Raw genomic sequence first — 12,715 nt, 5'->3', positions numbered from 1 at the left:
GGGTTATTTTATATGCTATTTGTGCAGCAGCAGTATGTCTTAAATACTCACGGTACCGTATCGCCATATGCATTGGCAGAAGCAAGTTCCTGTACTTGCTTGCAGCAGCAGCAATAATCTACAAATACAGCAATAACCAACAGTAGCAGCAATTCAGCAGCAGCAGATCTATTCCGCCAAGACCAAATACATTAACATTGTCATATCCATCACCATGCTAAAATCTTCCGAGAGTTGTCATGATTGAAATATACTTTTATTAAGCGAGGATGCATTCAATTGATCAGAAGTGCCAGTTAGGACATTTACTGAATAATGTGAAAGATTTCTATTTCAAATCTTCAGAAAAGGTATCACAGTTTCACAAAAATATGAAGCAGCACAACGGTTTTCAGCATAGATAATAATAGGAAATGTTTCTTGAGCAGCAAATCGGCATATTAGAATGATTTCTGAAGGATCATGTGACACTGAAGACTGGAGTAATGATGCTGAAAATTCAAAAGAACAATAGAAACAATAGAAAGGTTTCTTTGTTGCTGGATGAAGATGTTTGTCTTGTGGTAAAAATAAATTTGTGTAAATAAGCCTTGAACTTGTTCAAATAATTTACATTTTTTTGCATTGCATTTTTAAAATAAATAGTTCTTAATTTTGAATAGTTCTTTTCATCACCGTGTTTTTTTTAAGTGTGTAAAAGTTTTAGTATTAAAGGTCAAGTGTGTAATTTTTGTGACATTTTTGTCGGCACACAAAATAAAAAAAAATAAAAAAAATCAATGGCCATTATGCCTTTGAACTGAATTCACGTCATTGTCAACAGTCACAGTTGTCATGTGGGGCTGGTAGGGAATATTTCAATGCTTTTCAGAAGAATAATCCTACAAATGCTTTATTTGTACATTACTTTATTAGTTGACTGCTTCAAGGGTAAAAATACATAGTTTGCCGTTTGTATTATTGTAACTGGAACATCAAATATAAAATGTCACATTTATAACCCATGATTTCATGATATTTGAGGTGGACATCCTAAACTGTGGTCTTTTTCTTGTAGCTGCGGGACGCTCTGAAATGTCAGCAGTGTCAGAAACAATTCCGATCAAAAGCTGGACTCAATTACCACAGCATGGCTGACCACATTAAGGTGAGCGGCGGTGCCAGGACACATTTTACTTTAGCTTTTTGTAAGAATTGACTGCAGATCCATAGCAGAGCTCATCTCCTAGATGTCAAAACAGATGAAAATCTATGATTTGAAATACAATGTATAAATCATTTAAACAATTAAAATTGCATCACTTTTAACATCAGCTTTTCTGTATATGAATGAAACATTCACTCTCATGAAATGTGTTGTTCTTTCTCTTCACGCTGAGCCTTTTACTCCCTTATGAAAAAGTACACTTCAGCATACTTTTAAAAAGGGTACTATTATGGAAATAATATAATTTAAAGGAAAAAGTGTGAACCAAATGTAATGTTTTCAGACACAATTAAATTAAAATGTATTATAGTTTACATTTATATTAAATGCAATTAGATGAACTTAAGAGTGTTTTTTAATAAATCTTTAAACAAAATATCATAATTACTTGTGTTGTCTTTGAAATATGGTTAAAGTGTACTGCCATATCTGTTCTGACAGGCATTTATAGTAAACTAAAATATACTTTAATGTAATTTCCATTAAAATTTGTATGTCACGCATTAAAATATTTTTGTAATTACACAGTTGTAATATTGAAATTGTAATTTAGCACATTTAAAATATATTAACTTTAAATGTAATATAAAAAACACTACATTTAAATTTATATCAAGTACTTTACATGTGCGTTAACATGTTACATGTTACTCGTCAACGTTATGTAGTCAACACATCAAAATAAGTGTACTTTAAAAGATGGCAAAATATGTTTTGATGCAATGTTTTAAAATGAACTGTACTTTAAAACTTTTAATTTGACATATTACAAAGTGCACTTTTTAAATGTGTATTTAAGTGCGTTATGAAACATATAAGTAAACCCTCTCTAAGTACACTTAAATGGCATTTTATTTCATTAAAATTATATTATCTGCAAGTATAAGTTTAAAAATATACTGTAAATGTACATTTAATACAATTAAGCGCAATTCTTTTCCCCAAGGGACTCGAGAAGATCTGAAACGATAGCATTTTAATATCTTTAATAAACTAGTGGAGCTGTGTACAGTATGTGCAGAAGAACAGTGTTTAATATTACATACAGTGACCACTACAGAGAGCAGCTAATCTCTATTATATCTGACACCATCTCTATACTCCAGCATCACTTTAAGACCTAAAGCATCCATTAGGCTCTAACCATTAACTGTACATATGGGAAAAGGTCTAGCGCACATCTAGTAATGCCTTTTAAAACAGTCTTCAAGCAGTATTTCAACTGTAATGATTGTCTCCTGTTCCCCAGCCTTATTTCTGTACAGTAATAATTTCCTCAACAATCATCAGCTTTCCTGACAGTAATCTCTCTCCACGGCAAATCATGGTAATCTGCCTTATGAGTAAAGTTGATCTGTTTTTTTTCCAGTCATATTCAGCCAACATCTGAATAGGAACGGCACATCCCATAATGATGACCCTTGTGAGGTTTAGTGTAAAAACATGAGAGAGAAACGCTGGTTAAAGAGGGCCATGAGGATGTAAGCGCCATCTGCCAAGCTCAAGCATTAGCTGCAAACAATATTTCCAATGAAATGTGTTAAATTATGCATGACCAAATGTCTTAGAAACAGTATGAAACATTAATGAGGATGTGCATTTAGGTCTGTGATTTGTTATTTGAGCCAGGTGCTGAGTCTCACTGAGCCAAACATTTGAGAATCAGCATAAGGTCTGGGCCACATTGCAGCTTATTCTAGCCAGGATCCGCCCACTTTGACAGGAAGAGAACGACAAACGTGTAAAGTGATTTCAGGGCTGGTTATCGTAGGTAGTTAAAAACAAAATATTTAAAAGAATTTGTGATTCAATAAAATTAACATTATAGACCGAAAGCGAAACGTCTGGACACACTTGGCCTGAAAATAAAAAAAATGGAAACGGAAGCCAAAAAAATTATTCTTTAAAACTGGACTTTCTCTAGACTAACTACACATTATATTATAAATAATAATATAATACTTGTGACTACACTTGTTCTTGCTTCAGGTGGCATCACTGCCGTAACATCTGCCCAACAATTTTTAAGATATAGAATACTTTTTTTGGATCAAAATGATTTTGTAGAAGTTCTCCCGATGTACAACATAATATTCTATATTTCTGCTGTAATTATGACAACGCTGCTTTTTATTAACAGAAACTGGGAGTATTGATATACTAAATTAATTAATCATGATCAATTATTTGCCTCCAGAAATTTCTAGAACTGTTTGTTTTTCTTTAAAAACACTAGTTATTGAGGGGAAAATTAGTATTATTTCAGTTTACATCTTGATTTGCTGTGTTTTTTAAATATATATTTTAAGTAAGATCAGAATTATTATTTTAAGATATTAAGATAATTTTTATTTAAATTCTTGACTGGGGCTGTCAAGCAATTAAAATTAATTTATCAAATTAATAATTACATTAATTGCAAGTTATTCACACATCAATTGAAAATTATCGCCCAAAAGTCATTATTGTGTTTTTTAGGCATTAAAAAGCTTTAGAAATAAATATTTTCATTCAACATAGGATTTATTACACACAAACTTTTAAGGCTACAATGTAGCCATAATTTTTTTTTTCAGAAGCTGCATGTGAAGTAGCATTTGGGTATATTAACACAGAGGTGGCATGAATGCATTTACACTGCAATTATTATTGCATAAATAATGCTATGAAATTAATGGGATTTAAATGGGCATTAATGTTTTTTTTTTTTTTAGAAAACCTGATTATTGAAATATCAAAAAAATAAATGAATGAAATGATACTGTAAATATGAAAGTAAAACCACCATTAGGTGACGGCAAGTCACTGTTAACGCGTGAGTCATTCAGTCATTCATATAACTGATTTATTCAAATGGCTGATTCATTCAGAAACAAAGCAAATGACTGTCTTCATGAATAAATCATTGAATCATTGGCTCACTTGATTCACATTGAGAGCTGCAGGGTGATATACTGTAGCCAGGTGATGCAGTATCTCTCACACATCATTTAACCCTCTCCATTATCAGCTCTCCGTGTTTTGAGTGCCTATGGGTGTTAGCACTGACATATTTTGGTTTAACAGTCTGCGAGTTAATTTTTTTCAGTACAGAATTGAAGTTGTATCTCAAACTTAGTGTTTACCCTCAGGTGCTGTGTTGAGGTGTCTGGCATCCTGTTTAGATAGCTCATGTCTCATTTCCCCTGCTGATGTTTTTAACAGACCAAATACAGTGCTGTGAAAAGCATTGCTGTTAACACGCCTTGAGTAAATGCCCCTCTATAAAGGCATCTGGCTTTCAGAAAGCAGTGATTGGAAACATACTGTTGTAAAGACTTGAGGAAGAGTTTCTGGAAAGACACTGATGTGTTGCATTGTATTTGTTTCCCATTTGTAAGCCCTCGGCGAGTGAAAATGTGTCGGAGGAGGAGCAGGAGGAGAGAGAGAGGCTACGCTGCGTCCTCAAACAGATGGGCCGAATCAAATGTCCCAGTGAGGTAGGAATTTGTCACTGGTGCCTGCCGTCTGTCTGTCTCCCTAGACGCCACTGGCTGTCCTCATTTCTGTCTACTTTATGTCTCTCACTTTCTCAGTTTTGACTTTTGTCTTCTTGTGCACATTTCAGCTGTCTGTTTGTCTGTCTGTCTGTCTCTGTCTGTCTGTCTGTCTGTCTGTCTGTCTCTGTCTGTCTGTCTTCTGCTTTTTATTTATATTTTAATAGACCTATCTATCTATCTATCTATCTATCTATCTATCTATCTGTCTATCTGTCTGTCTGTCTGTCTGTCTGTCTATCTATCTCTCTTTCTACCTATCTACATATCTGTCTGCCTACCTGTCTGTCCATCTATGTCTCTGTCTGTGTGTCTGTAAGCATGTTTTTATTTGGTTCACCAGCTAGACCAGCACTAACCAGCTTGGAAATTCTTTTTAAGTTGGTCTTTTCAGCAGAGCAGTCTGGTTCCAATTACTACAGTATGAGTATGTGTGGAGAAAGTGATGAGAAGAGAAATAGAAAGTGGGGGGAAGAAGATGAGAACATTCCTGAAAAAAATTGCTTATTTGTCACTAAGGGCCAGATTTACTAAACAGGGCAAATTAGCGCAATGCAGAACCTGATTTTACCAAGTGTGACATGTTCCTGGATCAACATTTTTGTTGACCCTGGAACAACATTGTGATTAACCAATCAGATCTGAGGAATGAGTTTATAGTTTTTGTGAAGTTTAGGCTTACAATCAGTGTTTGGTGTTTGTATCATTCATCTATCATTCATCAGTGTCATTCATAATTTCCTCTGATTTTAAGGATTACTCATGGTTAAGGTTAGGTTTAGGTGTAGGGATATGGTCAAGACTACATTTTTGGATTAAAACGTTGTTCCAGGGTCAACAAAATATGTTGACCTAGAACACATCTAACTCAGCAAAATCAGAACGTGAATATGCCGATGGGAAGGGAAAAATTCTGCGTGTGATTTATTGATAAGGTGCACATTAAAGAACACAGACACAGCCAGATCTTTTCCAAAATGGCCAGCGCAATCTACCAAGAGCAGCGCAAAATACCACCTGCTTTAAGACATGCTTTTTTGGGGCATTAAATAATGCCACAAATACAGCGGGTAAAATAAGTATTGAACATGTCACCATTTTTCTCAGTAAATATATTTCTAAAGGTGCTGTTTTCATGAAATTTTCACCAGATGTTGGTAACAACCCAAGTAATCCATACTTACAAATAAAACAAAACAAATAAGTTCAGAAATTAAGTTATGTGTAACAAAATGGAATGACACAGGGAAAAAGTATTGTATCACTGAAATTAAAATTTAATACTTTGTTCAAATCCTTTGTTGGTAATGACAGCTTCAAGACGCTTGCTGTATGGAGAAACTAGTGGCATGCATTGCTCAGGTGTGATTTTGGCCCATTCTTCCACAGAGTCTTCAAATCTTGAAGGTTCCGTGGGCTTCTATGAATTATGCTAATTCTATGAATTCTGATCTTTAGTTCTTATTTTCTATTGGATTCAAGTCAGGTGATTGGCTGGCCATTCTAGCAGCTTTACTTTCTTTCTCTGAAACCAATTGAGAGTTTCCTTGGCTGTGTTTGGGATCATTGTCTTACTGAAATGTCCACCATTGTTTCATCTTCATCATCCTGGTACTGTAGGTGTTGGGACTGAAACAGCAAATATTAATTTCCACTGACTAGGGGCAGGATTGCTTTCTAATCACTGATAGATTTCAGCTGGTGTCTTGGCTTTCCATGCCTTTTTGCACCTCCCTTTCTACAGGTGTTCAATACCTTTTCCCTGTGTCATTCCACTTTATTACACAGAACTTAATTTCTGAACTTATTTGTTTTGTTTTCTTTCTAAAGCCCTATTCGCACGGGATTAGTATTACCTGTTGACCTTCAGTCATTTGTAATAATTGCGGAGATTGTCTGTGATCTTAATCCCGTGCGAATAGGCCATGTCTGTAAAGTAAAAATTCCCCCGCAAATGACCTACCATATTTCGCCGAACACCGAGGTCCTGTGATAATATTAGTTCCTTGCAAATCGGCATCTCTGTGATTTGGCCAGCATTTGGCGGGTCGTATATAATTTTTCGAGGTTTTTGTTTCCTGTGCGCATTTTTTATCCATCTTTCGCGAAGAATGGAGCTACGTTGGAGTGTTTGATAGTAATTGTGGGTGCTGTACGTCATATCGCTACACCATACAATTTGCAGAAAGAGAAAGCTGAAAAGGTTTTGAGGTTAATGTGTTACATATTATTATATATAAAGATATTATTTTAACCTGGTGAAATGTAAATGACACAGGGTACTACACTATATTAGTTTTTTTTTTTTAATACATCTAATCGGACCATAGAACAGGACTCTCAAGCCTTGACATCATACCTGGGAGATAAGTTAGAGTAAATTCGACTAAAATCACAGGCTTCGCTTATCCCGTGCGAATGCACCACACGAAATTCGAAATAATTTCAAAATCACACAAGTTCCCCAGATAATACTAATCCCGTGCAAATAGGGCTTAAGTATGGATTACTTGGGTTGTTATTGACGTCTGTTGTCAACAGCACCTTTAGAAATATATTAATTAAAGAAAAATGGTGACGTGTTCAATACTTATTTTACCTGCTGTACCAGTGAATTGACGAGCACAAATCTTATTAAATCACATTGCGTGATTCATTTAAATACTCTCCTCACATAAATTTACCGATCGAAAGGGAAACTCCTACAAATGCATATTCAATAAGGTGAGTAGCAAAAATAACCATGTCCACGCCTTTTCAGCGCTATTTCCCACTGTGTGTCTTTAGTAAATCCTGACAGTAGGTTTTTTTTTACGCCAAACGAGGGTTTGCACTGGCACAAGCTGATAGTAAATCTGGCCCTAAGTATGTAAATGTAGTTTGTGTTAACAAACAGGCCCCTTCAAAGGAACGGTGTAACCCAGACTGTCAGCCCACAGATCAATGAGTGAAATAATGAAGTATGTTTGATTCTGTGTCAAACAGGGCTGTTCAGCTCATTTCTCCAGTCTGATGGGTTATCAGTATCATCAGAAACGCTGTGGCAGAGAGCTGCCAGATGGACAGAAGCCTGTCTTCCTGTGCCAGCACTGTGGTAAGACCTATCGCTCAAAAGCTGGCCGTGACTACCACCTGCGCACCGAGCATCCCGTCACCGCCCTGTCCACACACTCGGTGAGAATACACAGCCACGCTACACGTCATACTGCTAATCTAACATTGTGTGGAAAAACGTCACGACCAGTGTCATGTTATTGATCATGTTACTGAGTAATTAATCCAGATGTTTGTTATATCACCACATTTAGCTCACAGCTGAGGACTGGAAACAGGAAGACAGTAAAGATGAGGAGGATGTGCTGGAGGACGAAGAAGAGGAGGAGGAGGAGGAAGAGGAAGAGGAAGAACCTGTGCAAATAAAGGGCAGAGAGAAGGCAAAGGAGAGAGTAGACGAGCCGGTGGAGAAGATGGAGGAGAGGAAGGAGGAGAAAACAGAGGTGGAGGAGCTGCTGGATTTGGAGAGGACACCCAGTGGCAGGGTGCGCCGGCGCTCGGCTCAGGTGGCGGTGTTCCACCTGCAGGAGATCGCAGAGGACGAGCTGGCCAAAGACTGGGGCACCAAACGACGCATCAAAGATGACCTCGTACCAGACATCAAGAGGGTATGGCAGTGTTGAAGTCACTTTGAAAATGCTACACTGGTCACACTTTATTTTAAGGTCCAATTCTCGCTATTAACAAACCATTAACTATGACTTTTGCCTACTAATTTGTTGCTTATTAATAGTTAGTAAGGTAGTTGTTAAGTTTAGGTATTGGGTAGAATTAGGGATGTAGAATATGGTCATGCATAATATGTGCTATATAAGTACTAATAAACAACCAAAATTGTATTAATAGGCATGCTAATAAGCAACTACAGTAGTCAATAGTGAGAACTGGTCCCTATACTAAAGTGTTGCCGCTACAATACGTTTACATTTACAAATGTAAATTGTCAAATTAAGCAAATTATTTTAAAAAATCTGAGATTTGTTTATTAACAGTATTTATACAAAACAAAACAGATATCAATAAGTTTAACAGCATCAATTTTAATTTATATTTCCTTAAAGGAATAGTTCAATCAAAAATGAAAATTCTGTCATTAATTACTTACCCTCATGTCGTTCCAAACCCGTAAGATCTTCGTTCATCTTCAGAACACAAATTAAGATATTTTTGATGAAATCCGAGAGCTTTCTGGCCCTCCCATAAACAGCAACACAACTGAAATGTTCCCAGGTCCAGAAACGTAGCATCGGTAAAATAGTCCATGTGACATCACCGGTTCAATCATAATTTTACGAAGATACGAGAATACTTTTTGTTCGCAAAGAAAAAACAAAAATAACGACTTTATTCAACAGTTCTTCTCCTCATCCCGTCTCCTCTAAATGTAAACAACGTATGCACATGCTGCTGCTTACGTTGAATGCGCTTGTGCCTTGTTTACGCGTCGAGGACAGCATGCGCATGCGTTGTTTATATTTAGATGAGATGGCATGAGGAGAAGAATTGTTGAATAAAGTCGTTATTTTTGTTTTCTTTGCACACAAAAGGAATTCTCGTAGCTTCCTAAAATTACAGTTGAACCCCTGATGTCACATGGATTATTTTACCGATGTCCTTGCTATGTTTCTGGACCTTGATCGTGTTAGGACCCTTGCTGTCTATGGAGTGTCAGAGAGCTCTCAGATTTTATCAGAAATATCTTAATTTGTGTTCCGAAGATGAACGTCTTTTGGGTTTAGAACGACATGAGGGTGAGTTATTAATGACAGAATTTTCATTTTTGGGTGAACTAACCCTTTAAAGACTATGAAAATATTAGGGCTGTTGATTTAACTTGTTAATTTGATGTGATTAATTATGGGGAAAATAACAAATTGGTTAAATGAATGAATAAATGACTCGCTCATTAAGACTCTCCGCCACCTACTGATTGTTTTTGTTTCACATTGAGAAAATCGATTATTTAAAACAAAATAATTTCATGTTTCAGTATTAAAAAAAAACTCATTAATAGCCATTTATTGAAATTATTCATGCAATTTTGAATCAAAATATTTCTTTTTAAAGCTTTTTGTAATGTCTATTAATTGCTCTTCTCATTTAACACAATTATGACTTTGAAAGTTGATGTGCAGTTCATTTGAATCGTTTGACAATCCTAGAAAAAGTGTAGTGATAAACAGTAGCATATAACATATAATTTTACATAGCATATATAAATAGCATAAAACTTTAAATATTTATTTTAAATTTACTTTATCATTGAAGCAGAGGTACTACTTAATTGAAATGTTTTGTCTCTCTTTTCCGCTACTTATTGCCAAACAAGTTGCCTTAGTCAGTATCTTGCTACTAAAAAATGAAGTCAGTAGTGTTTCTAAATTTTGGTAGTTACTCATATACACTGCTTATTTTTTCATTTCTATGTACACACTTTCTGTTATAGCTCAACTATACACGACCAGGTCTCCCCAACTTTAGCCCTGAAACTGTGAACAGCTGGAAGAACGAGGTGAAGGAAAAAGGATTTATCTGCTGCCCCAATTGTGTAAGTATCTGTCTTGTATTTCTGACCAAACATTGACTTTCACAGCTGCTAGTGCTTCAGTAACAGATTCCAACCTCAATATGAACATCTGAATGATATCAGTAGATGTAGGTTTGTTGGAGAACCTGAAGAGCTCTTGAAAGTTGTTTAAAAAATGTTGACATTTTTGTTGCTCAGTTCTTCTCCTCAAGTCTCTCTTGATTTCATAACAGAACTGCGAGGCTATCTACTCAAGTGTATCTGGACTTAAAGCGCACTTGGCAAGCTGTAACAAGGTATAAAAAAACCTCTGCATGCTTTGCTGTAGTTAATTAATTATAGATCATTTAAACTGCTGTACATATTTGATCTCAGATATTGCTGATACTGTATCAGCTTCACTGCTGTTATTGTTCTCCGCACAGGGAGGGGGCGACGTAGGGAAGTACACTTGTTTGCTCTGTCAGAAGGAGTTTAACTCTGAGAGTGGCGTGAAGTACCATATCAGCAAGACACACTCTCAGGTAAAGCAAACACTAAACCCGTGTACTGTATGCTTAGCAAATGAAGCTGAGCACTTGCCCTTCATAGTCTTCTAGTATTAAGAAATGTTGACTGCTAAAAGGACAGTTCACCCAAAAATTTAAGTAATCCCCCTCCACTCGTTTCAAACCTGTATGAGTTTCCTTCTTCTGTTTGACACAAAAGAAGATATTTTGAAGAATGTTGGTAACCTAACAATTGACGGTAGCTGTTGACTTCCATAGTACAGAAAAAAACACTATGGAAGTCAATGGCTGATAACAGAATTTTAATTTTGGGTGAACTATCCCTTTAAGGCCCGTTCACACCAAGTTCAATATGAATGAACAAGACAAGACTTTGCCAAAAAAAAAAAGGTCACTGTCATGTACAGTAAATTTTAGTTTCTTTAAAATCCATTGAAACAGAGAAATATAGTTTTATTTTAATAATATTTTCATTAGTTCCTAAGTTTTATAAGTTTATAGTTTACATTAAATTTTAACTTTTATTTTTAGCTTTTAATTTTAGTTTTTATTTTATAGACCTAATTCTTTTGATTTTGATTTATTTTAGTTTTGGTTTTAAGTTCAGTTATTGAGGAATCTGATTATCAGAACGTTTTCAGAATTATCTAAAATAACCAAGACATTTGAATTAAATTGACTTTTCATTTATGGACTTTTATATTTTTGAATAGATTGTAAAAATTGACCGGAAGGATTGGATTTTGCAGAAAATCGGTTAAATCCTTAAGTTAACTCGCTAATAAATCCGCTATATAGGCATGTGCAGGTTGGAGTTAATGTTTTAACAAAGGTCACAACATTTTGCCGTCATATGAAGATTATTTTATTACAGCTATATTGAAAAATATAAATTCTGCACACTACACAAGTTTGCATCATCACAAAAAAATATTTTAATGAGCAAAGTTTCAGTTAATCGACCTTCCCTTACAAGCAAGACGTTGTTCATTAAAATATTTGTGATGATGTGAACTTGAGTAATGTGTGGGATTTATATATTTTATATTATATTTATAACACATCTATGATTGATTTGTGTGTGAAGCACTTTATCGTTCGAGTATTACAGAAATAGTTTCATATTACCTGTTCTTATATTTTTCGTACCTTAGTTTCAGTTTTTAGTACACAAAAACGTTGCTAACTTGAATTTTTTATCAAGGGGTCTCTAGGGATGAATATTTTCCTTCTAAAATGTTATACTTCTAAAAATTAATGCAAATTCACTAATAGTCCTTGATTATCAGTTCCTTTTTGAACTTGATGTGGCCTTATGTGCACAGAACTGGTTTCGGGCGTCTACCAACGAGGTGACCAACAACAAGAAAAAAGAGCCAGAGAGCAATGGCTTACAGAAGGACATGAAAAACGTAGTGCCTGGGAAGAGGAGGGGACGAAAGCCCAAAGAGCACCACCTGGTGACAGCCCCTTTTCCAGCAGAGACTCAGAGCTACAGCCCAGCTCCAGCTCCGCTTCTACCCCAGACCGTAAGCCCAGCCCCAGAAAGCCAAATATATATACATAGGCCTTTATGGAAACTTTTTTTAAAGCAGAAGTTACATTTCTACATAATTTTTGGGTAGTTACGTCAACATGTCCGGTGGTTTCATGATGTGTTTGAACGTTTTTTTGTTTTTTTTTAAGAATATCGATCTCATTCAAGTAGCATGATGAGCTAATTTACTGCTAACATTTTATCACGGTTGTACTCTGCTGTGTATATATATAATATCTATATATGAATATATTCAAAGCAATTCATTTTCGTCCATCGGTTTCAAACAATGTGCGTCAAAAAAGTTGGTCATTGTTTAAGTTGCTTTTCCTCGGGTGTGTTTGG

General features: G+C 35.5%; 1 protein-coding gene across 1 annotated transcript in view; it reads left to right on the top strand.

Annotated features, from left to right (window-relative positions):
• LOC107697007 (zinc finger protein 512B-like) overlaps positions 1 to 12,715 on the top strand; it is a 60,641-nt gene that overhangs the window by 47,327 nt on the left and 599 nt on the right. Inside the window, 8 exon segments of the mRNA XM_016497622.1 lie at positions 1,058 to 1,147; positions 4,588 to 4,686; positions 7,729 to 7,917; positions 8,052 to 8,405; positions 10,244 to 10,345; positions 10,558 to 10,620; positions 10,750 to 10,848; positions 12,159 to 12,354. Coding sequence (XP_016353108.1) covers positions 1,058 to 1,147; positions 4,588 to 4,686; positions 7,729 to 7,917; positions 8,052 to 8,405; positions 10,244 to 10,345; positions 10,558 to 10,620; positions 10,750 to 10,848; positions 12,159 to 12,354 — 1,192 coding nt within the window.

The sequence above is a fragment of the Sinocyclocheilus anshuiensis genome, unplaced genomic scaffold (assembly GCF_001515605.1).
Source record: "Sinocyclocheilus anshuiensis isolate Anshui unplaced genomic scaffold, SAMN03320099.WGS_v1.1 scaffold130, whole genome shotgun sequence".
Taxonomy (NCBI): Eukaryota; Metazoa; Chordata; class Actinopteri; order Cypriniformes; family Cyprinidae; genus Sinocyclocheilus; species Sinocyclocheilus anshuiensis.
The sequence above is the reverse complement of the archived record's forward strand: the minus strand, read 5'-3'. Positions and strand labels throughout refer to the sequence as shown.